This window comes from Cynocephalus volans, chromosome 4, assembly GCF_027409185.1.
Source record: "Cynocephalus volans isolate mCynVol1 chromosome 4, mCynVol1.pri, whole genome shotgun sequence".
NCBI lineage: Eukaryota > Metazoa > Chordata > Mammalia > Dermoptera > Cynocephalidae > Cynocephalus > Cynocephalus volans.
Genome location: NC_084463.1, coordinates 8,560,531 through 8,588,395, shown reverse-complemented (window position 1 = coordinate 8,588,395; position 27,865 = coordinate 8,560,531). Strand labels below are relative to the sequence as shown.

General features: G+C 36.3%; 1 protein-coding gene and 1 non-coding gene across 2 annotated transcripts in view; both read left to right on the top strand.

The window, feature by feature from the left end:
- Window positions 1–27,865, top strand: part of ALG9 (ALG9 alpha-1,2-mannosyltransferase) — a 98,604-nt gene that overhangs the window by 20,945 nt on the left and 49,794 nt on the right. The window contains exons 5-13 of the mRNA XM_063092925.1: window positions 89–177; window positions 2,042–2,177; window positions 5,085–5,172; window positions 5,353–5,458; window positions 11,951–12,073; window positions 14,905–15,059; window positions 17,893–18,022; window positions 18,708–18,855; window positions 20,520–20,649. Of these exons, the coding sequence (XP_062948995.1) occupies window positions 89–177; window positions 2,042–2,177; window positions 5,085–5,172; window positions 5,353–5,458; window positions 11,951–12,073; window positions 14,905–15,059; window positions 17,893–18,022; window positions 18,708–18,855; window positions 20,520–20,649 (1,105 nt within the window). The remainder of the gene's footprint in view (window positions 1–88; window positions 178–2,041; window positions 2,178–5,084; window positions 5,173–5,352; window positions 5,459–11,950; window positions 12,074–14,904; window positions 15,060–17,892; window positions 18,023–18,707; window positions 18,856–20,519; window positions 20,650–27,865) is intronic.
- On the top strand, window positions 16,500–16,619 carry LOC134377455 (small nucleolar RNA SNORA32). The gene has a single exon (XR_010023497.1). It is a non-coding gene; the product is annotated as a small nucleolar RNA SNORA32 (small nucleolar RNA).

Genomic DNA, 27,865 nt, shown 5'->3' with positions numbered 1-27,865 from the left:
ATCTGTGATGCAGGCATGTTTTTCTCCTTTGATTTGAAATATCTGTCCCTAGTATTTGCTATGCTGACAGTCTTTGTCTTTCTCCTAGGGCTGTGTGCAAGAAGTTTGGGCTGCATGTAAGCCGAATGATGCTGGCCTTCTTGGTTCTCAGCACTGGCATGTTTTGCTCATCATCAGGTAAGTAAAAGGGCAGGTGAGGGGATAGCATGTTCACTGATAGTTCACAGTTGCATTGAAAAAGCTCTTGTCCAAATGTAGGTGGTATTCGTATAACATGTCAACAATTTGCAGAGTTTTCCACATGATCTTGATTGACCTTTATACAAATACTGTGGTATTAGTAAGACAAGTATTTTCTCATTTTTGCGAATGAAGACACTGAAACTTAGAAAGGTGAAATGACTTACTAAAAGTCAAAATTCATAGGTGGTAGAGCTGATAGTCTCACCAGGGTGCTTTCTGTTACCTTCTTGTATTAACCACTTACTTCCTTTTTTGGCCATTAGAAGAAGGAAAATAATTTTTTGTTATTTTGTTTAAGGAAGCTCTTTGTGCTTAAAAACCCTGTTCTTGAAGGTTCTGTTTTCTGCTCATTATTTGAGATGTATTCTATAGAGGTGTGCGTCTTCTGTTGAGCTTTTCTCTACAACAAGCTTAAAAAAATTTAGAATAAAAACGTTAACCTAGAGTGGTGGCTTTCAAACTGTGCTGCCATCGAACATTTGTGTTCTATGTGCTGAGCCAAGGTGGCCTACTGCCAAAAGGTAGTCTGTTGTCAATTCTCCAGAAAAATTAAGTTACTAGATGTAATTGTCTCAATTTTAGTTTCTGCTCGTGTGTACCGGAATCTATTATACATACTACATATGCACAAAAAATAGTATCCAGCACCAAGTTATATATTTACTTTTCCTTCATCAAATACATCAAAATTGATGTTCTGTAGAGACCTCAGGGCTCTACCCTGGAATAGCTTTGACAGCCATTATCCTAAATGTGACTGTATTCTTTCTACCTTCTCAGCTGGCAGAGACCTCACATTCCCCTGCTCCTTTGCCCTCTACTTTGGCAGGTGGAATTGACAGCTTTGGATGGCATCAATATTATTTAGTATTTATCTGTGAAGGTTGTACCTCATATGTTTTTTCAGTTACTTTAGTACTCCCAAAATTGATTTTTATGTATGGGTGATTCCTGGGAGTATCTTTAGTTTTGTTATCTCAGTTGAGGCACAAATAAATTGAAGGCATCCTTTGATATAGAGCCTCTGAACTGTTTTCTGAGTTTCTTAAACCTCAGTGCCTGTTTATTGTGGTTCTTGTTGGAGATGATACTGATTTTTCTTCCCCATATGTTAGGTAAAGCAGGCCTTCTGGAGCTGGAAAGGCAGATTTGCAATTTTGTGCAGTTATTAGAAGCACTTTGATCAATTGTTACTGTTGCAGAGACCCTGAATGTGCTCATTTCTCTGCTATATGTACAACAAGGTTATGGGCGATGGAAATAGTTTGGGGGCTATCTAAAGGCCAGACTATCTATGTCAGTGTATGCAGGATGCAAAGTGGTACTGCCATCCAACATCTGACCCTTGAGAAGTCTTCCTAGAATTCCTGTGGGGTACAGGTTAGGACCAGGACATCCCAGAAGACCGTCAGAAGATAAGCTTCTTCAGAAATAAATTATCAGCAATGGCTGTAAGTTTTTTGAAGCATATTTCCTGCCTGGAGATATAACTTGAGGGTGTTCCTGGGAACCTGGAATTTTGTAAGTTTTGGATTTGGGTTACAGGCCAGAAGAGGAATGGCATGGTTAGTATTGTGTAATTGGGGCCATGTATTGGTACCTAAAAAACAAGATTGAGAAAATAAGAACTGACTGAACTTCATTTTTTTTAAGGAGTATCACTTTCCTGCCCATTTCTAATATATTATTGCCCAAAATATGTTCTTGGTTATTGACATTTTGCAATGTAGGTAAATTTTTAGTAATTGGTAACTAATAAATCTCAAACTCTTGTTTCCCTCCTTTTTTTTCATGGCAGCATTCCTTCCTAGTAGCTTCTGTATGTACACAACGTTGATAGCCATGACTGGGTGGTATATGGACAAGACTTCCATTGCTGTGCTGGGAGTAGCTGCTGGGGCTATCTTAGGCTGGCCATTCAGTGCGGCTCTTGGGTAAGAGACAAAGTTTCTCTCCCTCATATAGTGCTAGGTAGGCATATAGTAAATCTTTTTTTTTTTTTTTTTTTGTCTTTTTCTTGACCGGCACTCAGCCAGTGAGTGCACAGGCCATTCCTATATAGGATCCGAACCCGCGGCGGGAGCGCCATGGGCTCGGCCCCATATAGTAAATCTTAATGTTGGATTAGCTGCATATTGTCTGGGTATCACCTAAAGTTATAGGAATCAGTTGGGCCTACAGAGAGTCTGGAAAGTGGAAGAATATTTCTCTTAGTACTTATTATTATGGTTAATTCTACTAAGAGTAGTGACTATTAAGCATCTGCTATATGTTAGGCCTGCTAAATCCTTGATAACCTTTATCCCTAAACCTAACAACAACCCTGCAAGAGAAATACAGTTATTAGTGCTTTGTATATGAGAAAGTAGACTCCAAGAGTTTGAACAATTTGCCTTTAAAATTAAGCTTGCTTTTGAATCCAGGCCTTTCTGACTTCATAGCTGATGCTTTCCACACTACACCACCCTGTGCCATGCTTTTTTCCAGTCACACAGTCTTGAAATCTGAGTTTCCTTCAGTCTTTTTCCTTTCTTGCCCCAGCATCTTTTTTTTCTCAAGTTCCTTTTATACTCTTTGTTCCTATCACTTCTGCTGTAGTTTGTACTGTAGCCTTACCTTCTTGCATGTCCCACTAGTAATTTAGAAAAATATTTTAGTTTGATATTAAGGTTATTATTAAAAGTATTATATCTTCACTGTAAAAAGGTAAGTAACAGATTGTATGGGGTAAAAAGAATTCCTAGTTCTTTTCTCCCTAGCCCAGTCCTCAAAGATAGTCACCGCTAGTAGTTTTGTATATATCTTTCCAGAAATTATCTTCATGTGTGTAAGTGTCCACACATATAGTTACATACCTATATTCTTAAAACAAAGAGAATTATCCTGTACATATGTATATCTTTTCTTATACACTGATTTATATTGTTCTTTATATCAGTTGCATAGCATTCCATTTTGGCTATCCATCATTTATTTATTTATTTATTTATTTATTTTTTAAAAGATGACCAGTAAGGGGATCTTAACCTTCGGCTTGGTGTTGTCAGCACCACGCTCAGCGAGTGAGCAAACCGGCCATCTGCATATAGGATTTGAACCCATGGCCTTGGTGTTATCAGCACCACACTCTCCCGAGTGAGCCATGGGCCGGCCCTTATCCATTATTTATTTAACCATTACCTTATTGGTTAGAGATTTGGTTTTCATTTTTTTGCTATTGTACGCAATGCTTCAGTGAACATTTTTGTAAAGGTGTCTTTATGTACTTGTTGAAATTTATCTGTGGGGAAATTTTTAGAAGGGGAGTTATTAAGTCAGAGAATGGGTCATTTTAAACTTTCTTAATGGCCCTTTAAAGGCTGGTTTCCCCAGCTCCATTCCTTTCTTCTATTCTGCATATCATCCTCAAATTATTTTATTCCTGAAGATTTTATCTTTGGCCCTCTTCTATACTCTCTGCTCTCTCTCAGCCACCTTGATGATTCCCATATCTTTTTGTCTAGTACAGTCATCTCTCTTGAGCTTCACTTGTATATTCCTAGCTGCTCATTAGATATCTCCTGAACTCAATCTTCCCTCCATATCTGTTCCTTTGCCTATGTTTTTATCCCAGGGAATGGTACCATCATCTTCTCAGTACTGAGCCAGAACCCTGAAAATTATCTATGACTCTTTTCTCTTTTGCACATTGTATGTCCTGAATATCTTTTGAATCTATTTCACCCCCCCGATCTCCCCATTCCTGGATTACTGCACAGCCTTTTGAATGATCTCTTTGTCTCTAATATTGACCCGTGTGAAGCTACTATCTACTCTCAAACTGGAGTTATCTTCCTAAAATGCATATGTGGTTTTATTTCTCCTCTGTTGTAAACTCTATAATAGCTTCCCCATTGCTTTATGTCATAAATTTTATGTTGGCAAACTGTGGCCCATGGCCCAAATCTAGCTTGCCTGTGTTTGTACATCCAAGAACTAAGAATAGTTTTTACATTTTTAAAGGGTTGTTTAAAAACAACACACACATACAGAAGAGCATGGAACAGAGACCATATATGGCCTGCAAAGCCTAAAATATATATTGTCAGGTCCACAAAGTTTGCCAGTCCCTGCTTTATGGTGTCCAAACCCAAAGGGGACTCACAAAGCTTTGCATTATCTTCCCGGTTTTTACAATTCCAGCCTCTTTTTGTCAATTTCTTCATTCCTTTCATTCTTTATTCCATATATGTTGAACTTTGCTGAGTTCCCCAAATACCTCTGAGTGGCGCATTTTGATTGGTCTGCCTTTAGTTGTGATAAGTGATTTCAGCATTGCAATCAATCAGTTAGCAATCTACTGTTATTTATTGAATACATTGTGCTAGGCACTGATGATATTGTATAAATTAGATAGTCATGGTTCTGCCCCTTTTGGAGCTTACGTTTTAGTAGGAAAGTCAGACATTGAACAAGTAATTAAAAGTATGATGACTTATCAAAGGAGAAGTACAGGTGTTATGACACGTATGGCAATAGGCTATATCATATAGCCTAAGTGTGTAGTACCCTATACCATCTAGGTTTAAATATACTCTGATTTTTGCACAATGACAAAGTTACCTAATGACACATTTCTCAGAATGCATCCCCACTGTTAAGCGACAAATAGCTGTATTTTTGAGAAGACATAGCAGCTATATATATATATATATATATATATATATATATATATATATATATATATATATATACCTCACTATAATTGATGGAGACATTTTATTCTGTTTAGCTTGAGGTACATGTGAATCTGATCTGTTTCTGTAAGTATTTTAACTCCCCACTCTCTGTTTCTCTGTTAGTTTACCCATTGCCTTTGATTTGCTGGTCATGAAACACAGGTGGAAGAGTTTCTGTCAGTGGTTCCTGGTGGCCCTAATGCTCTTTCTGGTGAGTTTTCTTTTTTTCTTGTTTTGTTCTAGAGTTGTAACGAAAGCAACTTTTAGATGTGAAAAAGGGAACATTAGGAGTTTATGCTATATTTCATTCTCAGGTTTATTCTGTTAGCATTTTGGGAATGTTTCCAGAGCAAAACTTTACAATTGTTGGGGATTTTCTGCTCTGTTTTAGGTGCCTGTGGTGGTCATTGACAGCTATTATTATGGGAAGTTGGTGATTGCACCACTCAACATTGTTTTGTATAATGTCTTTACTCATCATGGACCTGATCTTTATGGTAAGGCTTTATGAAATTTGGGAAAGAGGTGATAGCTTTGGGGAAGAGTTAGGAGATAGCTTAATTTGCCTGAGCTTCAAAATTTTAATTTAGTTGCCCCATTTCATCAAATATATTTCTTTGCTGGTGCTTGTCTTTTTCTATATAAAAATAGAATGACATTTTAATATAGCATAGTGATGACATGTAGCCACTCAAATATTTCTCCTGCTTAACGTGATTTTCAGATATAAGTTCTCTGTTATTCCCATCTTCAGAGTTTTGAGGACTCTGTTGGGTATGCCATGGTTTTTGATTCTACTCTTTTTTTTTTTTTATTAAAAGTTACTGTTTTCCTCTTTTTATTAGAAAATCAATATGATAACAAAAAGAAGAAAATTAAGACATAATCTTATCATCTCCACATAGCTGTTGTTAACACCTGGGGATATATTCATCCAGACATTTTCTATACTTATAGACATTTGATGTTACTTTTTCTTTTTTAAAATTTGCATCACTCAGTATCAGGCATTAGGGGAGAAAGTCTGGAAAATCTTTAGACAAACTGTAGCAAATGGGGATGAGGTCAGCCTGAGAGTGTGGGTAGTTTGGCTATTTTAAGATTAAGAGAAAAAAAATCGAATGCTTTTAATCTGGGGATGCATTCTCCAGTTTACCTCCATCTCTACCCCTCCCCTGATGACTTTCATTAAACCAGCCTTTGAGCCACTTTTATTTGGCACCTGAGAGCGTTTGATTTACTTACAGTTACAGAGAGATGGGCTAGAGATCTTTCTGACCCAATCAGCCAAGTCAATAAACATTTTATGAGAGAGAGTTTTTTCATTAAAGTAAGTATAGTTTCTTCTGCCTTAATCTTTTGAGGGTTTTATAGCATTCTATATATGTAATTGTCTTGGGGCTCTGCTGTGACACAGGTTAATATTATCTCTATCTGTAGCCCTTATAGATTTAAGTTTTGTCACTAGCTATGTCCATCATTTGCCTGTGCCATTTTGCCAGTAGAACAAACAGATTGGATGAGATTTAAAGTAAGAATATGAATGAGATTTACTTTAGCCTCCTGGGATTTTAGGAATATTGTCAGTTTAGATGGCAAATAATAGATTAAAATAAGAAGTGTTTTATTGGGTGAATTGAATTCACAAACCACATGGTTAGAGAATAATTGTAAGTGAAAGAACTTTAAAAGGCTTCTTTATGGCTCCAAGATTTCCAAGGATGTTAGAAAAAGCCCTAGCTTTAAGCTTTTGCCTCTAGATGTCTCTCTTTAGCTATGGAGTTTCCATGTTTTTAATTCCCCCTTGTTACTAAAAGTTTACTTTTAACATTTTTTTAATTCTATAAGACAATAAAGGGTTTTAGACCCAGATTGCACAGTAGAAATCAATTTACATGGAGCCTATTGGAAACATAATATCCATTCTGTATGGGTGAATTACTTGAGTTAATTTGTGTTAATTTTGAAAAATTGGCTTTACCTTTATAAATGGGTTATTATATATTGGTGTTCTGACTGCTCATTTATAAAACCTTTTATGAGAGTATATAAAAGTGACATTTTTTGTAGCCATCTAGATTGATGTAGCTTTATAAATCTAGAAATAATCAGACTGGTAGGGAAAGTAGGAAAGGAAGAATAAATTCTGACCTAAGTTTATGTTTTCAGTTTAACAGTGGATGGGTCAGGGACCCTTGTGGTAGGTCTTGGGATCCAGTAGAACAGTGGCCAGTCTTTCCTTGGACATTGACATTTGCTGTTTATTTCAGCCAGTGTTTTGCTGGGAAAGGGTTCCTGGGGCTTCTTTCTGCCTACTTTGATGAACCTGGAATAGCTTCAGTTCAGATTTTGCTATTTTGAATGTATAGGAATTGATCACTTTCCTAATGGTAGCAAAGGCTTTGTTAAGACAGAGGAATTGTCATACTGGGAATTGTTCCTTGATGATAGAACTTTTGTGTTTTACCTCATCTTTGAATTTGACAAATATCTTTGGTCTGCTTTTCATTCTTTTAAAGAGTGTTAACTCCTTTTTGCTTTAGCAGGCTTTTAAAGAGAGGTCTCTTTCATCTTTAGAGTAGGAATTCTTTAAATATTCCAGGTTTGCAATAAAGATTTGTCAAGAATGAATGAATAAATTCCGGAGTATCTACCAGGTTACCTTAGTGCCTTGATTACTATTGGGTGCTAGAACTGCTTTGGTTAGACCCGTTGTGCTGCTGGCTTGGGATTTTCTTGATACCAAATAAGAATAATAGATGTAAAATACTTTTTAAACCAAAAAGTACTTTGTGACTGTCAGCTGATTTTGTTATGATTGGTGAATCCATTCAGTAAATATCAAAGACCTATCTTTTACAGATGCTTTGCTGCTATAAAATTGTCAAAACAGTGAGACAGCATCTTTTGTTTTAGAAACTCCAACTCTATCACTTTACTTACATGTTTGGCCCTATCTGGCATTATTTTGCCTATTTTACAACAATATCCTGCCTGAAGTGCCTCATTAGCTACGATAGGCACACAGTTTCTTATCTGAAAATTAAAAAAGCATTGTGCTGATAGTTTTTACATACATTTCTTAGTGCTGTTTCTCATATGTAAGAACATAGTAATCCTATAAATATGTCTTGAATGGATGGATAAATGGACTTTAGTTAGAGAAACAATAATTAAATTGCTTTTGATTACCATGTGTCCTTATAAGATTTACTGTCTAATAAGGCTATGGACACACAAATAGATAATTATGTTACAGTGTATTTGCTACAGTGGGAAGATAGGGAATCATAGAAGCAAGTCTTTCTGGTGGTGTCAGGAAAAGTGTGGTTCTTGAGCCAAGCCTGGAAGGAAGAGTAGGACTTTTCCTAGCAGTTGCTAGGGGAATGCATTTCAGACAAATGGAATATCAAGTGTAGGAACTGCTGAGGCAAAAAGATTGAATATTGAGTTCTTTTTACAGATTTAATATTTTTACTGCATTGACTGAATTTTAGATAGAAACTATTTAGGCACAAACAAGATCATTTTAATCTCTCCATTGTGATTGTAATCATATAAATATTTACTCTATTGTTTCTGGTTTTCAAAGGTACCTTTCTATACTTTCTTGGCTAGGTAGCATATTTAATGACACATTCCAGACCTTAGCTGACTCCTTTTCTTTTGAAGCCAGAGGAAAGAAGAGGAGTACTTTTTCATAAATATTAATTACAATAGTTTTTGTTTATTGAATGCCTATTAAATGCCAGAAATTTTACATATACTCTCTTCTTCCCATTATAAAAACTCCATGAGATAGGCATTATTAATCCTTATTTCCAGATGAGGAAACTGAGCTTGAGATGATGAGGAACCTGCCACATAGTTGAGTAAGTGGCAGAAGTGGGATAAGAGCCCAGGGTTGTCTGATTCCAAAGCCATTGAGATTCTACAGGAGAATAAGCTTGCAAAAACAGAGAATAGGAGTTGGGGGAAGTAGAAGATAAGATCCAGTCTATAGAATAGGTGGAAAGTTGCACTTTTGAAGGTCTATGTAGTTTGGACTGAAGGGTGATCTAGAGCCCCTGGAGAGCTGGCAGTCTCTCTTTTACAGGGAAGCACTTCACTGGACCCTTGTTGAAGAAAGGAGTGTTTGGATGAGGTAAAGAATAGTTGGCATCTAGGAAATTTAGAGTAGTGTAGACTAAAATTGCAAAGTCATAGAGAAAACATTTCTGTGTGGTCAGAGATCAATAGGTGAAACTTAGTGTCATGGGAAAAAGTGGTTAGTATTGGCACTGATTTGGCCTTGTAACATTTAAAGTTCTCAGATGTTGTTGTCAGCAAATATTTTTGTCTGGAGACTGGAGAGTAGCGCTCTCTGATGAGTACACGGGCCTGGAGAAGGCATGGGAGGACATTTACAAGAAATACTCTTCCCTGAAAAAGAATAGTGGGTCTACTCAAGGATGCCACTTTGCAGCATAGGGCAGGACCCCATTGTCTTTATGTGCTTTATCAACGTCTGTTACATCACTGGATGGGAAGTTTTGGAAGGTAAAGCTGAATGCCCTCTGTGAGAAGGCCTGCAGTTTTTCATTCTTGCAGCAGCAGAGGAAAAAGCTTCACTGGGGTCTTAAGAGGCCTGCTTAGAGTTGACTGCCAGCCAGAACTGTTCTAGAGCCTTCCTCTCTTTTGTTAATCATTTCTATTGAACCTTGGTGGCTTTTCCCTCTTGGTGGTGCAAATTTGAAATTTATAAGGATGCCTTACTGTAATTTAGTTCCTACAGTTCTATAAAATTATAGGCCTGTAAAATGGTTTCCCTTCATTCAATCTGTAGAATGGTAAACATTATCCCTTCTTCTTTTAGTGTCTTTCAAAGCTCCCTTTAGCCCATTTGAATGAAAGGGATTGAGGCACTTTCCACAAAGAGAGCGGTTGGTGAGTCACTCCCTGCAGAGAACCTGCTGCCAGCTTTCTTTCACCTTATATCTTGCACCAATTCAACACCTAGCTTGTCATTCTTACACATTTTTTTCTGCATAGTTCAGCTTTGATGTTTTCTAAGCAGCAGCATTAAGTATCTCCCTAGAAAGAAATAAAAGTTTATAACCTTTTCTTTCCTAAAGCAGGTGTTTCATCAAGTAGGGGAGGACACTAGCTAACAGAATTCACTCTTTTTGCCCCCTTTTGCTCTTGTTTTTAAGACTGTTGTCACTTGAACCTTCTTTACTATTGGCTTATCCCCCCAATTTTTGCCCTGTCCTTCAGGGAAATAACAGTCTCTTATGAAATGTTCACAGCCTAGCTGGTAACTTGATTTATGAGCTCCCAGCATGTAAAAATAATTGAGTTTACCAACTTAATACTTTTGGTTCTGCATCTTGGAGTATAGTACAGGTAAAAAGATAGCTCTAACAGGAGAGTATAGTTAAGTTGTGGTACAGACTAATATTTTTGGGAACTGAAGAGCTTCCCTGGAAAAACTATCTGTATTTGCAAGTATCAAAGAGATGAGACTTTATTCTATTTATGTAATAGATGATGTAAAAGATGACCCCCTATCTCTCTGGTCACTCTGTGGTTTTTCTTCACAGGCTCAGATTACCAGAATTCTGTTAAGTAAAAAGGTGGGTCAAAGGTTGATAGCACTGCCTCCACAGTGGTGATTAGGACAGGATTGTGCAAAAGCCTGGCTCTCTGGAAACTGGTTCCTAAAGGACTCATCTTAGGAAATATGTTGTTAAATATTAATTAAAATCCAGAGCAGACATATATTTCTGTTTTGAAAATAAAACCGTTTATTAGTTTTCTACAACTTAAATGGTTATTTGTAAAGAATACAAGATTAAAATGTCCCTAATGAATTTGGCCTGGGATAGGACCTCTGTTCTTGAACAACCTCAATCATTGTATTTAGATAGGAAGGAGTGAGCTTCCTCCAAAGATGCTACACAGTTGAACTTGAACCTTTTCTTAGTGTAATTCCCTTCCCTCTTAACTTCTCCCCTGAATGTTTCTAGCATTATGGATTTGGTTTCTAATCTTATTTTGCTGTGTAAGCTGCAAAAATGTCAGGTTTTTTTGATTATTCCTCTGCTTTCTGATTACCCTTTTAAGCAACGCTGATTGCAGGAAATTGCTATGGTGCAAGGCAGTGTCACAACACGCAGTGATTAAAACCCGCATGTGTCATTCACTGCCTGATTGAAGTAATCATACAGAGGGGAAAGCAGAGGAAAAACCTGCAAAATGTGCAGAGGGGGGCTGTTTCTCATCATTTGGGTTTAAGGATTTTGAATTAGAGAATCAAAACTAGTGTGAATGAGGCTTGTGTTTTCAGTCATTTTGCTTCATTCCAAATACTCAAACCTTCTGAGCAGGGCCTGGGTCTCTGAATATGATCCTAAGAAAAATAAGTTGTTGATTTTTACCAAACACATGGCACCCTATGTAAATGACTATAAAATAGTGGTTGAGCATATCAGTGGGAAAGATGCTAGAATATAAATGGGACAAACAGGTGAAAACACAGTGGGAGAAAGAAGCCTGAATAGCTCAGACCAAGTTTTTTTTTTTTTTTTTTTAATCACTCTTTCTTTTGGTCTGCAAAATGTTGAGAGAGTAATTAACTTCAAATGGCATTTTTATTATTTTAGCTCTACATGGCTCTAAAGCTATTTAAATTATTTGATGGTTCTGAAAAAAGTATTAGTTCCATTTGGGTGTGGCAATTTGTGCTAGATATAGTGGTCACTATAGAAAACACAGCTAAATATTTGAAACTTGATTTCTTTCTAAATCATGACCAAACCTATTCTCTCCCATCTTCTGCTCTTGTGCTTCCTGTGTGTGACTGAGCATGGAAAGAGAGTGGGTTTGTGGACTCTCATTTACTTCAGGAATCATCAGTGTTACTTGAACAAAGAACATTATGAGTCAAGTACTGTAGTAGGTGTTGAAGGCAATCCACTGATGATTTCTTCTCTTTATGTCTCCCTCAGGTACAGAACCCTGGTATTTCTATTTAGTTAACGGGTTTCTGAATTTCAATGTAGCCTTTGCTTTGGCTCTCCTGGTCTTGCCACTAACTTCTCTTATGGAATGCCTGCTGCAGAGATTTCATGGTGAGTGGCATAAGAGATGGTAGGTTTTTGGGAGGAGAGATCAAGTAACAATGTATACCAAGAAGTGAAGAAAAATTCTACTTTATTCTCCATTTTCTTTCTATGGAAATGGTTGGCTTATTGAATTTTCAGTCTGTGTTTGTAGATTATTTGAACCTATGTGATGATTTGCTTAATTGTTACAAATTAAACTGACAGAAGGAGGAGTTTTATAGCCTTTCACGTGAGGAAGTCAGTATAATTTACCCAGTCACCCAGGGAGGCAAAAGCATTTATAAAACCTGAGAAGATAAGACCAAATCTTCTGTCCTTTAAAGAAGTGTGTGTTAACCTGTTAGATTGCTTAAGATAATCCATGACAGAAGCAAACATTCTTCAGGAAATTCCTTCAGCCAAAAGTCTGCAAACTAAACCATAGAGGAATTATTTGATACTGAAGTAGGAGAAGGTTTGGACTTCCTAAGAAGCATGATGCTCCTCTTTGTTCTATTTTGCTTCTGTGTCTGCCTTAAAGTGGAAGATTTGGTTTGTCATTTATTTTACTTACTCTGATTCTGTATTGCACGCTGGTGTTTTCTCAAGCTGTCATGGCTCTGCATAACTAGTGCCTATAGTTTCCTTTATGGAAGACAGATTTGAGCAGAAATTCATATGAGCTTTGGAAAGAGACTCAATTTCAGACTTTTCAGTCTGATTTGGATGCCATATGATTGATCCTCCCCCGTCCCCTCGCATTCTGCTTTTCTACTATTAATAGTTTAAGAGTTTGCTATATTATAAGAATATTAGAACAGTCTTCAGATTCACTTTTGCTTTGTTTTAGGACTTTTGTTTTATCATAACCATACTGCCGTTATCCTAACAATTAACAATAATTTCTTTATATCCTCTAACACTCAGTTGATATTCAGATTTCCTAGATCGTCTAAAAAATACCCCTTTGTAGTTAGTTTAAAGCAGGATCTAAACAAGGCTCACATACTGAATTTGGTATTATGTTTCTTAAGCTTTAGAAGAGGGCCCCCATCTTATTTTTTTTCTCCCAAAGATTTCTTAAAGAAACCAGGTCATTCATCTTACATAGTGTCCCACATTTTGGATTCAGCTGTTTGCTCCCTTTAAGTATTAACTTATTCCTCTATCCCCTGTATTTTTCTTTCTTTCTTTCTTTCTTTTTTTTTTTTCCCCCTCTTTTTTTTGTAGTTGGCTGGTACGGGGATCTGAACCCTTGATCTTGGTGTTATAACACCATGATCTAACCAGCTAAGCTAATAGGCCAGCCCTTGTATTTCTTAAGGATCATTTTTTCTTTTTTTGAGAAGTAACTGTTTTTCTGACTATAAAAATAACTTATGCTTGTGGAAAACTTGGAAATGCTTGTGATGTAAAAAAGTGGTATGAATCTAATTTTGGTTTAAAAATGTATAATATACACACATCCACCTAGGAAAAGAATGAGTGCTTTCAGTTTTTCTTTATACATTTATGTGTATTTTACAATAGAAACAATATTTTTTTAAAAGGGAAAAAAGCATAGAAAAATATAAAGAAGGAAAGAAATCACCCACGATCCCATCATGTATTATTGTGGTTCTGATTTTGTATATTTTATGGAGGACATTTTAAAATTTTTGGCCATATTTTAAGAAATTATTTGTTAGCCTTTGAGGTACAGAAGAGGAAAAAACTGTTTATTTATTGAAAATAACTAGTTAATTTTTTTATAGTTAAAAAATCCCAACTTAAAATATGTTACTTGGAAAGGTATAAATCCTAAATTATAACCTAAAATCTCATGATAAAATCTTAGAGTGGAAAGTTTAAAAAATAAGCTTGTTATTACAGTTGAAGAATTTTTATCCCTAAAGTATTTCTGCAGAGATACAGATTACCTAGGAATACTACATTTGTCATTGCTAAATTGGATATTGATGATAGGACTATTGATCTTGTAATATGAACTTGCTCATTACAGACATAGTGGGCACCACTAACTACCCTTTGCCAGTGTTTCTTATGGTCTGTTCATTATCACTAATAGAAAAACAGTAGGAGATGCCTTTGCTGTGGGTTGCAGGCTTCTCATTCAGTGCTCATGTACTTAACCACAGGAGCTTTCCAGCAGGTGCTTGGGTCTTAGTGTTTATTACATTCCTTTAATTCTTTCACATGCTTTAAGTACATTTTTGTTCCAATTTTGGGATTCAGAGTGGATGGGTACTACAGAGAAAAAAATTTAATAAGCAAACTTCCTTTAAGAGTGTTTCTGTGTTTGTCTTGAAGCACACTCTGTCATTTGTGGCTTAATGAAAACCAGTGATGGGTTTGAGAATCCAGCTACTTTACTTTCCTTTGATCTGTAGATACATGAACAGACCAATTGGTGTATAGGTAAGAGGATTAATGTATCAAACAGAACATAGGATTTAAAACCCAAGAAATGAGTTTATATTATGCTTTTGGATAGTCTCAGGATCCTTTAGTCTTAGTGGCTGAACTCATTAGGGGGAGATGGGTTCTTTTTTCTTCATTCAATATAGAAATTATTAAGTTCTCTATTACCTAATAACCTGACTTTCATTTGTGTTCTAGCCAAATCCAGTACTATGCCTTCCTTTAGATTTTGGATCTCTTAGAAGAGTTTAAGGGGAATATTCCTTTTTCTTCTTGATGCCTTTATTATGTTGGAGAAAATGTGAATATGAGAGTTGAAACATTTTATGGGGTGCCTTAGGGCATGCTTTCAAATTCGAGATCATGAGAAAATTGAAGCTAAATATGTTGTTTTGTTCTAATATGATGAAAGGTGGATATTTTTCTTTGTCTTGCAGTTCAGAATTTAGGCCATCCATATTGGCTTACCTTGGCTCCAATGTATATTTGGTTTATAATTTTCTTCATCCAGCCTCACAAAGAGGAGAGATTTCTTTTCCCTGTATATCCACTTATATGTCTCTGTGGTGCTGTGGCTCTTTCTGCACTTCAGGTGAGTTTCAGGGAAGAGTATGTCTGTCTCATGCTGTTTCACGTATTAGATAATTGCTCACAAAACTTAAGGGCAAATTACAGAATGCTTCCACTTAAGATGTTTTATCCATAACCTTAAACCTGATACAGATCATGTTATTAAAGCTTTATGTATTGATTGCTTAGCTGTTTATCATACTCTCATTTGCTGATTACGTATTTGCAGTGTTAATTTGTCTCTGTTACTAACAAGAATCCAATTGCTAAGAAAGATGCATTTTTAAGTCATTATATGGATCCACCATAGAATGGTGGCACCCCTTGGCAGAGCTAATGGAATGTTTGCTCTTCAGCTACTAGTTCAGAATAAAACTTGCTCAAGGTTTGGGATTACATCAGGCAGTTAGCAATATGGGACACTTTATAATCCTTGTTTATTTATTTATTTATTTATTTATTTTTGTCATTTTTGCGACCGGCCGCACTGCGCTCAGCCAGTGAGCTCACCGGCCATCCTTATATAGGATCTGAACCCGCGGCGGGAGCACTGCTGCGCTCCCAGCGCCGCACTCTCCCGAGTGCGCTGCAGGGTCGGCCCTATAATCCTTGTTTAAAACCTGCCCAGGTGAGTTCCTTGACAGAGCCAATCTTATCTTTTTTGAATATCTCTGTATGGCCTTAGTAGCCTCAGCACTGTTTCTTGCCCTCTGCTACCATTTGTAATTGGCAGGAAAAAAAATTAGAGTGATAGGTTTTTATTTAACAGATTTATTGAGGTATAATCTACAAACCCTATAGTTTACCTATTTAAAGTGTATAATTAAGTGGTTTTTAGTATATTCACAGATAAGTGCAATCAACACCACAGTCAATTTTGGAATGTTTTTATCACTTGAAAGCCCCTGTATCCTTTAGCTGTCATTCCCCCTACCACCTTTTCAATATTTACCCAGCCCTGAGCAATCACCAATCTACTTTTTTTCCCTCAATTTCCCTATTCTGGAAATTTCATATAAATGGAATCATAAAATATGTTGTCTTTTGTGACTGGCTTCTTTCACTTAGCATAATGTTTTCAAGGTTCAGCCACGTTAGGGTGGTAGTTTTAAAAATAATTTTAGTATAAAAATAATTTAATTTCATTGCAGATAATTTAGAAAGTGGTAAAAGAAAAATTAATCCCACCACCCTAACAAAAACACTTTTCACATTTTCGCATATCACATATCAAGGTTTATTATGGTTGGTAATAGTAAGTGTACGTATAACTCTATATCCCTTTTATAGTAATATATCATAACATTCTCTACGTTGTCATATCAATATCCATAATTTTAATACCAGTATAATGTTCTACTGAATTGAATATGATGTATAACATTATTATGTAACATATAATATTTTAAATTGATTACATATAATGATTGGATGTAGTTCATGTTAGAATTTAAATTACTCATGGTCATTACCAAGGCTTTTAGAATGCAGTTTATCATTTGCTGTGAGCATGACTATAAAAATGTTTCCCACTAGGTTTTCTGTCTGCTACCTGCTAGCAATCAGCCTATTGGGAGCATTTTATTAACCCTTTATTAAACTGTTACTTGTTTTACTTCCATTGCCTAGATGAGCACTGTCCAATAGCAATACAGTGCAAACCCCCCATGATTTTCTAGTCAACTGCCACATTTCAAATTCTCACTCAACACAGAGCATGCTTAGATCTCTGGAGCCTTGCAAATGTGCTTTGCCTATCTAATTTGCTAATAACCTCGGGGAAGCTGGCTCCAGAACTCAAATTCTTGATTACTATATGATCATCTTTGGAAATGTAAACTTACTTTTATATTGCTGTGTAGGGCTGAGAGGACAACTGTGGATTAAGCATCAATTCTTTTAAAAAGGGCTGTCTTGAAGCTAAATCTTGACTGAAGCTTTAGAGGTGACCTTGATGGGCTGTGGATGGAATCACAACATGTAAAATTCCTTGAATAAAAATTTATTGACTTTATTATGTGTAACATTAGGCGAAGTTATTTAAAGGAAATCCTTTACACTGTTAAAAGAATTCAGGTTGTTCATTTATTCAATATTATAAATACTGCTCGGATAAATATCTTCATTTATGCATTTGCATTATTTCCTTGGGACAGATTCTTAAAAGTAGGAAAAGGGTTCAAGCATATTTATGGCATTTGTTATATATTGCAAAATTACTTTCCAAAATTAGTTCCCATCTAGGAGGGAAAGAAGGAAGAAAAGAGATCTGAGAAGTTATTCAAAGACAGCAGAATTCATGCATGTGTGTAGATTATAATCATTTAGTTTGTAAAGTAGTTTAGCAGATAATTAACAACATGTTCCTAGTGTTTTATGTGAGGAACTCTTTTTTCTTCTTGTTTGGTCATCAGATGGTTTGTTGATACTAAAAACTTTAATGAAAACTTGTTGGTAAGGAAGGTAAAGATTAATACTCATGATATTAAAACAGATTGAGATACTTAATATATCAAAGAAAACTACCAAAAAAGCATTTTTGTTTAAATATTTAAAAAATAAGTTATTAGGACTTTAAGCACTGGCAAAATATCCAGATAATTTTCCTGTAAAGCTAGCAAGATTTCATTCTTGGCAAGCCCTTGGGCTGGGTTCACCTCCAGATAGTCTTAGAGAAGTTGGTTTTTACCTTACAATTTTGAGTGGGTACCTCGCTAAGTGTTTGTAAATGCCCAGACCCTTAAGAGAACCTCTTTTTCTGTTTCCTCACTCTTGGCGTTAGTGTGATGTCTTGTGATTATGTATATCCTGCAAGGTATATCTTCTTTTACTAATACAGTTTTCTTTTCTTCTAGAAATGTTACCACTTTGTGTTTCAACGATACCGCTTGGAGCACTATACAGTGACATCGAACTGGCTGGCATTAGGAACAGTCTTCCTGTTTGGGCTGTTATCATTTTCTCGTTCTGTGGCACTGTTCAGAGGTAGATGTGCTGAGCATATCTTAACGCACACTCATGTGGCACTTCACCTAAGTTTTACTTGATGAATGATTGTTTAATGCATGTTTGGCTTATGCTAGGAAGAGGCCTTTTCTAAAGGGAGAAACTGTAGACTTAATATTAATGAGTGGGATGTCACTTCTGTACTACTGGATTGAAGAGAAGATTGAGAATTCCTTTTAGTGATTAACTATATATTTTTTCCTCTGTGGTTGATTTTGTTTCCTTTTAATAGACGCTGATGAATTAAGAAAGCCTTAAACTTAAGGTGCAAATTTGGTGCTAAATTCTCTTGGTTATATTCTTTCTTATATTGTTATTTGTATACAGAATATTAAAATATGGAGTGCGTTGGTGGTATAGTGGTGAACATAGCTGCCTTCCAGAATATTAAAATATGCTCAAAGAACATGAAGTTAAAAATGTGAAAGAGTGTATAGAAGGGAAAGAAAGCAAATTATTGTGGGCAAAATTGGGCCTCTGCTATAACCGTCTTCCCAACTAGAGAGACATTTTATACCTGTAGAGTGGGCTTCCTGTTGGAATTGTTATGGCTCTTCACACTCTTTAAATTTCATGTGGACTACAGTGGGAGGTTAACTTGCATTACAATTAAGTGATAGAATCTTATTCATATTTGGCTTTTACTAACTGTTCTCCCTTCCAGGATATCATGGGACTCTTGATTTGTATCCAGAATTTTACCGAATTGCTACAGACCCAACCATCCACACTGTCCCAGAAGGCAGACCTGTAAATGTCTGTGTGGGAAAAGAGTGGTATCGATTTCCCAGCAGCTTCCTTCTGCCTGATAAGTAAGTTGCCATTTAATTCTCAGAGTTTTAAATTAGAGACTAAAAATAGCAATTCGATGGCAGTGTCTCCTTAATTTTTGTTTTGTTTTGGAGTTTTCACAGAAAGTTAATTGGATTATTTACCATCTCAGAGAGTTGCAGGACCTGCACTATGTAGCCATCTCCTGTGTTCATTAGACTGAGTGCTGTGTCTGGGTATGCATCATGCACTGCCCATAACCACAGGTGTCTGGGCACTTCTGAAAATTCTTTGGGCCCAAAGTGTCTGCTAGTGGCTCTTCTGAGGATTCATATTTATATTTCTGTAATTATCTGATATTAATCCACTTCTAAAAGTAGTCTAGAAACTCTAGCTAGAAGAGTGTTTTTATTTTATTTTATTTTTTTAAAAGATGACCGGTAAGGGGATCTTAACCCTTGACTTGGTGTTGTGAGCACCACGCTCAGCCAGTGAGCGAACCGGCCATCCGTATATGGGATCCGAACCCGGGGCCTTGGTGTTCTCAGCACCACACTCTCCCGAGTGAGCCACGGGCCGGCCCTAGAAGAGTGTTTTTAGAGAAGAAATTTTTTCCATCCAACAACAGTGAAAATTCTCTTCCAACATATGGACACTGGGTAAAGCTACTGTTAAGACAGCTATAGTTTCCTTTATGCTGTCTGTTCTTAGGTGTGATAGCATAGGCCCTAGAGTTCTTTGTATTTTGCTTAATTCTGCCTGTTTAGATAAAAGCAAGGGGCTGGCAAGTTAGCTCACTTGGTTAGAGCATGGTGCTAATAACATCAAGGTCAAGGGTTCAGATATCCTTACTGACCAGCCACCAAAACAAAAAACAAAAAAAAATCGATGAAAGGGAAATCTGGTTAAGATGAGTCATTTTGCTCCATTCGAGTACTGGCTTCAGCAGCTAGCTTTATCTGGTGGTAGGTAGTATCTTGTGCTTAATGAAAACCCCGTATCAGTCATTAATGATTAAATTATTATTAATTTTTAAATTTTTTAATTGACAAATAATTGTATATATTTATGGAACACAATGTGATGTTTTGATATGGAATGATCAAACAGACTAATTAAAATACCCATCATCTCACATACTTATCATTTCTTTGTGGTGAGAACATTTGAAGTCCACTCTTAATGATTAAATTAAAACTTGTTTTTTAGGTGTTGATTTTGGCCTTTGCCTTTTACATTTGAAACAGTGTCATAGCTAAAGAACTTTTTAGGGTTACTCAGGAACAAAGTATTTCTCCCATAGTGTGTTCTTAGTGCCTTATTACTCATATAACACTTTACCCTTTTTCCATACATCTGATGAATTTGCCTTAATTTTGATAAGTCCTCTGATCACATGGTAATTGGCAATAAACTTTGACAGTTCTCTGGCTGTTTGATGGTATGACTGTTTGGTTCCAAATTTTGCTGCTAAGAGTTGGTGGAATGGGTTGAGAGACCTCTAGATACAAATTTCTCAATGATTTTGGACTGAATTGTGACCTCTGCCTTTATGCTCCCTGGTTGAGGTTTTAGCAAAAATATTTTTTCTTCAAGTGAAATGTTTTTCAGATCATTTTTTTTTTTTGGTTTGCTTGTGTCAAGGACATTTAGCAATATGGTCCTCCTGTGTTTTTCTTGTTCTCCTTATTTGTGTTTCTGACAGTTGGCAGCTTCAGTTCATTCCGTCAGAGTTCAGAGGCCAGTTACCAAAACCTTTTGCGGAGGGACCGCTAGCCACACGGATTGTTCCCACAAACATGAATGACCAGAACCTAGAAGAGCCATCCAGATATGTAAGGGCTACATTCCCTTCTTGCTTCTTTGAAAAGAATTCTACCCCTTAAATCTATTGGCGTATATATTAGAGCATAGAAATAAGAATTTCTTAGAAAGTGATTTTTTTAAACGTAGTTGATTGTACATATCTGTGGGGTACAGAGTTGAATATTAATACCTGTGTGCAATATGTGATGCTCAAATCAGGATAATTACTGTATTCAACATTATGCAATGTAATTGTTTTTTGTGGCCCTTTAACAATTCTTCCTGTGTCCCCTTCCCTACTTTCCCATCTCTGGTAACTTCAATTCTGTTCTCTCCTTTTCAGAGTTCAATATATTATTGTGATTGTTTTATCTTTCTTTTTTTCTTTGTTTATTTTTTTTAGCTCCCACTTATGAGTGAGGACATGCAATATTTCTCTTTCTGTGCCTGGCTTATTCCACTTAACATAATTTTCTCTAAGTTCATCTATCACAGTCTTCCATTCTTTTTTATGGCAGAGTAGTATTCCATTGTGTAAATATACCACGTTTTCCTTATCCAGTTGTCTGAAGATGGACATTTAGGTTGCTTCCAACTCTTGTCTGTTGTAAATACAGCTGTGATGAACAAAGGAGTGCAGATATCCTTTTTTTTTTTAAAGATGACTGGTGAGGGGATCTTAACCCTTGACTTGGTGTTGTCAGCACCACGCTCTCCCAAGTGAGCTAACCGGCCATCCCTATATAGGGATCCGAACCCATGGCCTTGGTGTTATCAGCACCACACTCCCCCAAGTGAGCCATGGGCTGGCCCTGCAGGTATCCTTTTGACACGATGATTTCCATTCCTTTGGGTATATACCCAGGAGTGGAATTGCTAGGTCTTATGGCAGTTCTGTCTGTAATGTCTGAGGACCCTCCATACTATTTTCCATAATGGTTGCACCAATTTATAGCCCCACCAACAGTGTAGGGGGGTTCTGCTTTCTCTGCATCCCCACCAGCATTTGTTATTCTGTGTCTTTTTGATAATAGCTACTGAGGTGAGATGATATCTCAGTGTGGTTTTGATTTGCACTTCCCTGATGATTAGTGATGCTGAGCATTTTTTCATGTGTCTGTTGGCCATTTGTGTATCTTCAGAAAGTGATTTCTTTAGGACGAGGGATATTGCAGCCTTTGTTGAGAGAGAGTGAACAGTATCACTTTTTTTTTTCCAAATTACCTTTCCGTATTTCTGTGTAAAACACATAATTCAATATAATTTCTATGCTTTTGGGTGGGCTGGAAATTTTTTTTTTGGTAGAATTTGAACCATCGTTCTGAAACACATTCTGAAATTCCTATTGTTCCTTAGCCCATTAAAATATTTGTGGGGGAACTTTCAAGTTATGAAGTGGACCTTTGACCTGGTATATTCTGGTTTTAGCAAAGAAGTAGTCAGTGAAGACTGTTTCCATAGTGAGTGCCAGGGAGCAATCTCTGTCAGTGCCATGATCTTCTACCTACTTGTCTTTGCTCACTGTGAGATCCCATATGAATTTTATTTCAGTTCCTTTGAAAAATGGCACTTTTGACATACCTGTAAAATCTTTGATCATGAAAAAGGTGAGAGAAATAAAGATAATGTTCCTCCTGATTCACAGAAACAGTAAGAGATCATTTTATAGAATTATTAGAAAGTATGTTTTTTGGCAACCTGTCTGTTAAGCATTTAACAGTTTAAATGTCAAATATATTTAATTTAGGGTTTTTTTTTTAATGTCATATGCTTAAAACATAAAATAGTGGGACTTCCAGTGCTCTTCTGTAGTAAACCTGCAGCCACCTCTGGCCTTTTGTCTCCCAGATTGGGCTGGTTAGGCTTCCCTGGGGACAATGGCTTATGAGTGAGATTCTTATTGTGTGAGCGTTAGCCGATAATAAAAGTAATGTATACTCACTGCATAAAATAATGAAAGCTACAGACGAAAATAAATAATGTATTGTCTCAAACCCAAGTATTATCACTGTTACCATTTTGGTGTGTTTTTTCTCTTACTTTTTCCCTTTGAGTCTATATGTACATTTGTATATAAACAAAAATCTCAATTGTTTAAACAAAGTTAGCATGTTTAATTCTTTAAGAAATGGTGCCAGGATTATGACTGTAATGGCCAAATAACTTTGATGTGTGAGGAGTCTTCTTGAAAAAGTTCATGGAAAGATTTATATTATCTTTTAATTCTATTTTTCCACAAACTTTTTGAAGCATCCTCAGATAGGAACACATACTGTACTACACTCATGTTTGTTATTTTTCATATCAGTCCTTGTTTTTAGTCCAGGTTCATACAAGAAGGCAAAATAAATATGTTCTCTGTCTTTCCTGAGCATGCTGAATAGCAGCATTATTTTTATCTGCCCTTTGGATCTGAGTGAAAGGTTTTAGCCAGCTTTTGGCTTCAGTGCTAAGTGATTCGGTGTGTCTCCTGTTTCTATTCTGCATGGAAACTAGGAAAGAAGTATGACTGCCTTTGTTTCACTATCCTCCTTTACCTCTGAGTTTATCAAGAATTAGGAGTGAATGTTTGTAAAGGCTCTGTGGTTTCTACTGCACTGTCAAATATATTTCAGAAATACAGTCATGTGTCACTTAATAATGGGAATACATTCTGAGAAATGTGTCATTAGTTGATGTCCTCATTATATGAACATGGAGTGTGCTTATGCAAACCTAGATGTTATAGCTTGCCTACACACACCTAGTCTAAATAGCCTGTTGCTCCGACCACCGTTATATCATTAACCATTGCATGACTGTAATATTTTTTTGCTGCATATTCTTTCATGGTAGGTATTATGCGTCCATTATTGAACTGGGACATTTACTGTGGTTCATGCCAAGATTTTCTGCCAGATTCAGGATCTGAATTTAGAAGATACTTTGTGTCACCTCTTTAGTACTTGACAAATTCAAATTTTTGTTCACTATTTCAAAGTGAATGATATCCTTCTGGCTCCGAATCTCTTATCTGATTTGTGAGTTACCTAGTCAATGGATAGACCTTTGAAAAAAAACCCAACTGTTCAGGAGGAAAAAGAGACTTTTCACTGACGTTGACTTAATACTTAAGCAGACTTGCTCAAAGCTTGCTCATCTGTAATCTTTGAAAAAATTGATTGGTCATTGGTTAGTTTTTTTCCCAAACAGTAATACAGTCACTTCTGCTGTAACATGATATAAAATTTCTAAACACCATTATGTGGTAAAAACAACAAGGCTTATGGGGGAAATAGGGTTAGGGACACAATACTTTAGCTTTGTCAGTGACACATAAAAAAAAAGGAGATAGGAATCTATTAAAACTGGTAACAGAATTTTACATATGTTAAATGGTTAAAAGTACACGAATACTACTATAAATATGGCAGTTTACCTTGCAAAATCTGAAGTTTGCTAGTGGAGTGGCATTGGAAGGGTTGCAGTTTGTGAAGTAGTTGAAAGGATTATCTGGAATTGGACGTAAAGTCGCCATACCAGAGGTGGGTAGGTGGGTGTGGCTCACAGCACAGTGAGCTGTGGGAGCTGGTAGATATTTGAGTGTGTGGTTGTATTTACTTTGTGTATTGCTACACTGATTGGTTCAGCTGGGGGCAGTTTTCTGAATTCACATAAATGGACACATAGTAAATGTAAAAATTAAATTACGCTCAAAATGTTCCCTAATATATCTCTTGTGTTGGAACGAATTTGCATTTTCAAAATGAGTATCAAAACTGTATATTCAAAGCTTTCTTTATCTTGTTCTTTATCCATGCTTTTCAAATTTAACCAGTGGAAAGAATAATGGATTTGGAAGGGTACTTAAGATGTAGAGTCTATGATGTCTCCATTTTATGGGTGAAGGAACTGAGGTTTAGAGAGATTGTAATCTGACAAAGGTTAACCCTAAGATAAGAAGGTTGGTTTCAGGATTCACCAGTGTTCTTTTCCAACCTCTTCTTACTTCCATATGTTTTCATGTGCTGATTAATGTTTCTTTGATGTAACAAGGCTGAATAGACATCAAGTAGCTGAAGATTACCTTTTTTTAAAGTTACTTTTCATTTCTAGAGCTCTATTTTATATGTGCCAGGTACTTTCAGTAATAAATATTGTGTTTATCAATAAATAGAAAGGGTCAGGGTCTTTTCCCCTCCTTTTGTTTTTCTTCTCTTTTTCTTCTCTTTCTTTCTCATTTCATCCTTTCTTCATCCCTTATTGGAAGTTCTTATTGGAGGAGAAAATAAAATGCCCTAAATGGTTTCCTCACTAATTGTTACCAGTCTTGGGTATCAAAGCAAGCAGATTCAAATTGTTATAATATATACAGTGTAATCAGATTGGAATCTGCTAAGAATTTAATTGAAGACCATTCAAAATACTTCTTTAAAATTAATTCACTAGTATCCATTATGTTGGCATTTAGAAATTAATTGGTGTTTCTGTGATCTGTAGTGATTGAAAGACCAAAAAATTTTACCTGTGAGTTTACATTTTTACAGCACAACAAATTTTTACTTGTGAGTTAAAAGATTTGATCAAGAAATATGTATTTAGCAAGGCTATATGGGGGACAGAAAAACTGTGAGACAATCTGTGTGTCTCTGGGTGACAACTCCTTTTTTGAGTTTAACTGGAGCATATCTAAAAGAGGAAAGGAAAAGCCAGAAAAATGCTTGAAATCTTTCCCTTTCAAATGTTTCCTTCCAGGCCCAAATGTTCTTATTTCAATAAAGGAAATATCATAGGAGAATATTGATGACTGGCAATGTGATGTTGTAACAAGAGTACTGACTGGGAATTAGGGGAGTCTGTGGTTTTTTTTCTGGAATCAAGTGAAGTGTATTTTCTTTTTAAATGACTGGGAATTTCCAAAACTCTTGAAATTTCTTTGTATCTCTCTCCAATTTGCTGTAACTACATCTGAAATCCAGTTGGATTGTTTATATTTCAGTTTATCCCATTATTTTCTAATTTTTTTTTTTTTTTTTTTTGTCTTTTTCGTGACCGGCACTCAGCCAGGGAGTGCACCAGCCATTCCTATATAGGATCCAAACCTGCGGCAGGAGCGTCGCTGCGCTCCCAGCACTGCACTCTCCCGAGTGCGCCACGGGCTTGGCCCTATCCCATTATTTTCTATTAAATATTTTATGGTGGCTAAGTGTACCTTGAGACTTGATTCCTGGGTCATGGGACTTCATGACCAGAGATGTATGTCTACATGTAACTTCTGTTCCAAAGGAGATAAGTATCTGTTAGAGGCTTATTCTATGCTGTGTCATGCTACCTGAGTGTGATGCTGATGTTTGAGAACTGAGAATATCCCTGCAGATGCAAACCCTGACAAACTTTCTGTTACAGCTGAAGAGGAAAAGCTGTGGCAATATTTATTACTTTCCACCTCTCCTTAGCTCACTCCTCCCCCAACTAAATGCACACCTTTTATTATTGGTATCCTGACCTCTGTCTCAGGCCTCTTATTTTCTTTGAGAATATGTATTTTTGTTTACATCTGGGGTGATATTAAATTGTCATTCTTAACATATGTTTATTGATAAGATGTAAACAACGTGATAGTGATACATTAGCTTGAATTTTCCACCATTACCTTTTCGTCCCTTGGTTTAGAGGTGCTCCTTTGTTCCTCTCCAAAACTTCTAGTGGGTTAGTGGAAACTGAAAGAAGTCACATTTCTTTCAAAATGAGTCTTAAATGCTTGTGTTTTACAAAATTTTAAATGAAGACATATTTTTAGCTTCGACAGCTGGTTGATATGTAGCCTGTGACTAATGAAATGAAACACATTTTTGTTTCATGATCATGTGTTAATGTCACCCTACAATTTTGTTATTTTTGATGCAAGAAAGAATGATTAAATCTGAAGAAAAAGAAAAATGAGCTCTTTGGTTACACTTTAAGGCAGATTTAAATCCAGTCTTTTGATTTTTGAATTGTACATGATGTGGTTATGGAGAGTAGTCTCAGATTTTGCAGTGTGAGATATTGATAAAACTGTGAGAAGAAATGATTCTTTCTGATTCTAAGTCAACTAGTGTTTACTTTAGCCTTTAGACCTGAGGGGCAGTAGACACTTGGCATTACCAGGGATTTAAATTGAGAAATTTCAAACTAGATATAATCACAGTAAAACAATATCTATAGCATGATCCATACTTTTTGAGGAAAAATCAGTATCTGTGGAGAAAAAGGTCTGGAATATACACTTAGAGGTGGAGGGTGATTTTCTTTGGGTGGGAGGATTATAAGTGAATTTTTTTTTTTTTTTAGAAAGATGACAGGTAAGGGGATCTTAACCCTTGACTTGGTGTTGTCAGTACCACGCTCTCCCAGATGAGCTAACCGGCTATCCCTATATAGGGATCCGAACCTGTGGCCTTGGTGTTATCAGCACCACACTCTCCCAAGTGAGCCACAGGCTGACCCCTATAAGTGAATTTTAAAAATACTGTTTTCTTGTATTTTTTATAATAAATTATGTTTTACATTCATCATTTGAAAAAAATAAATAAGGGTAATAGGAACTATAGATATCAAATCTCTGAAACTACTAATATCTCTGGTGTACTTTATGAACAACACTCGGCATGTTGTCAGTTGACCTGGTGTTTTCCTTTGAACGTAAGAACAACTTTCAACTTGGAATTGGGAGGATAAGTTTTCTATGAAGTAATTTTTCCCTCTTAGCCTTCCGTTCTCTCTTTAATTAAGTAATTTCATTCATTATATTTGACTGCCTTTACTGTTCTTTCTGCAAACTAGATCTAGAGTGCTTCAAAGAAACAGATGTGATTTACCTATTTATAAGCTCTGAAGAAAATTTTTTTTAGAAACCTAGAACTAAAGAGGATGTTGCAGTGGGCAAGGCAAATAGACTATGTTAAATTCTTCCAGGCAGAAGAGGAGTTAAAAATTTTTTGAAAAAAATTAATTTACCTATTGTTGGGGTTTGGACAGAAGGCCTTGTCTGTCCACTAGCATGCTGGAGACTACCCATTGGCAGGAGCAGTTTCAGCAGTCCAGAATCACTAGCTCAAGAAGACAATGATCTGTAAATCTCATCAGCACAATAATGTTAATCTCCAGTCCTTAGGCATCTTTTTCGTTCTTAATAGTTTTTAAGTGTTTATCATTCTGTTCCTTTTGGTTCATTTATTCACCCATTTGTTCAACTTTTTGTTGTCCCTCACTGTGTACTGAAAT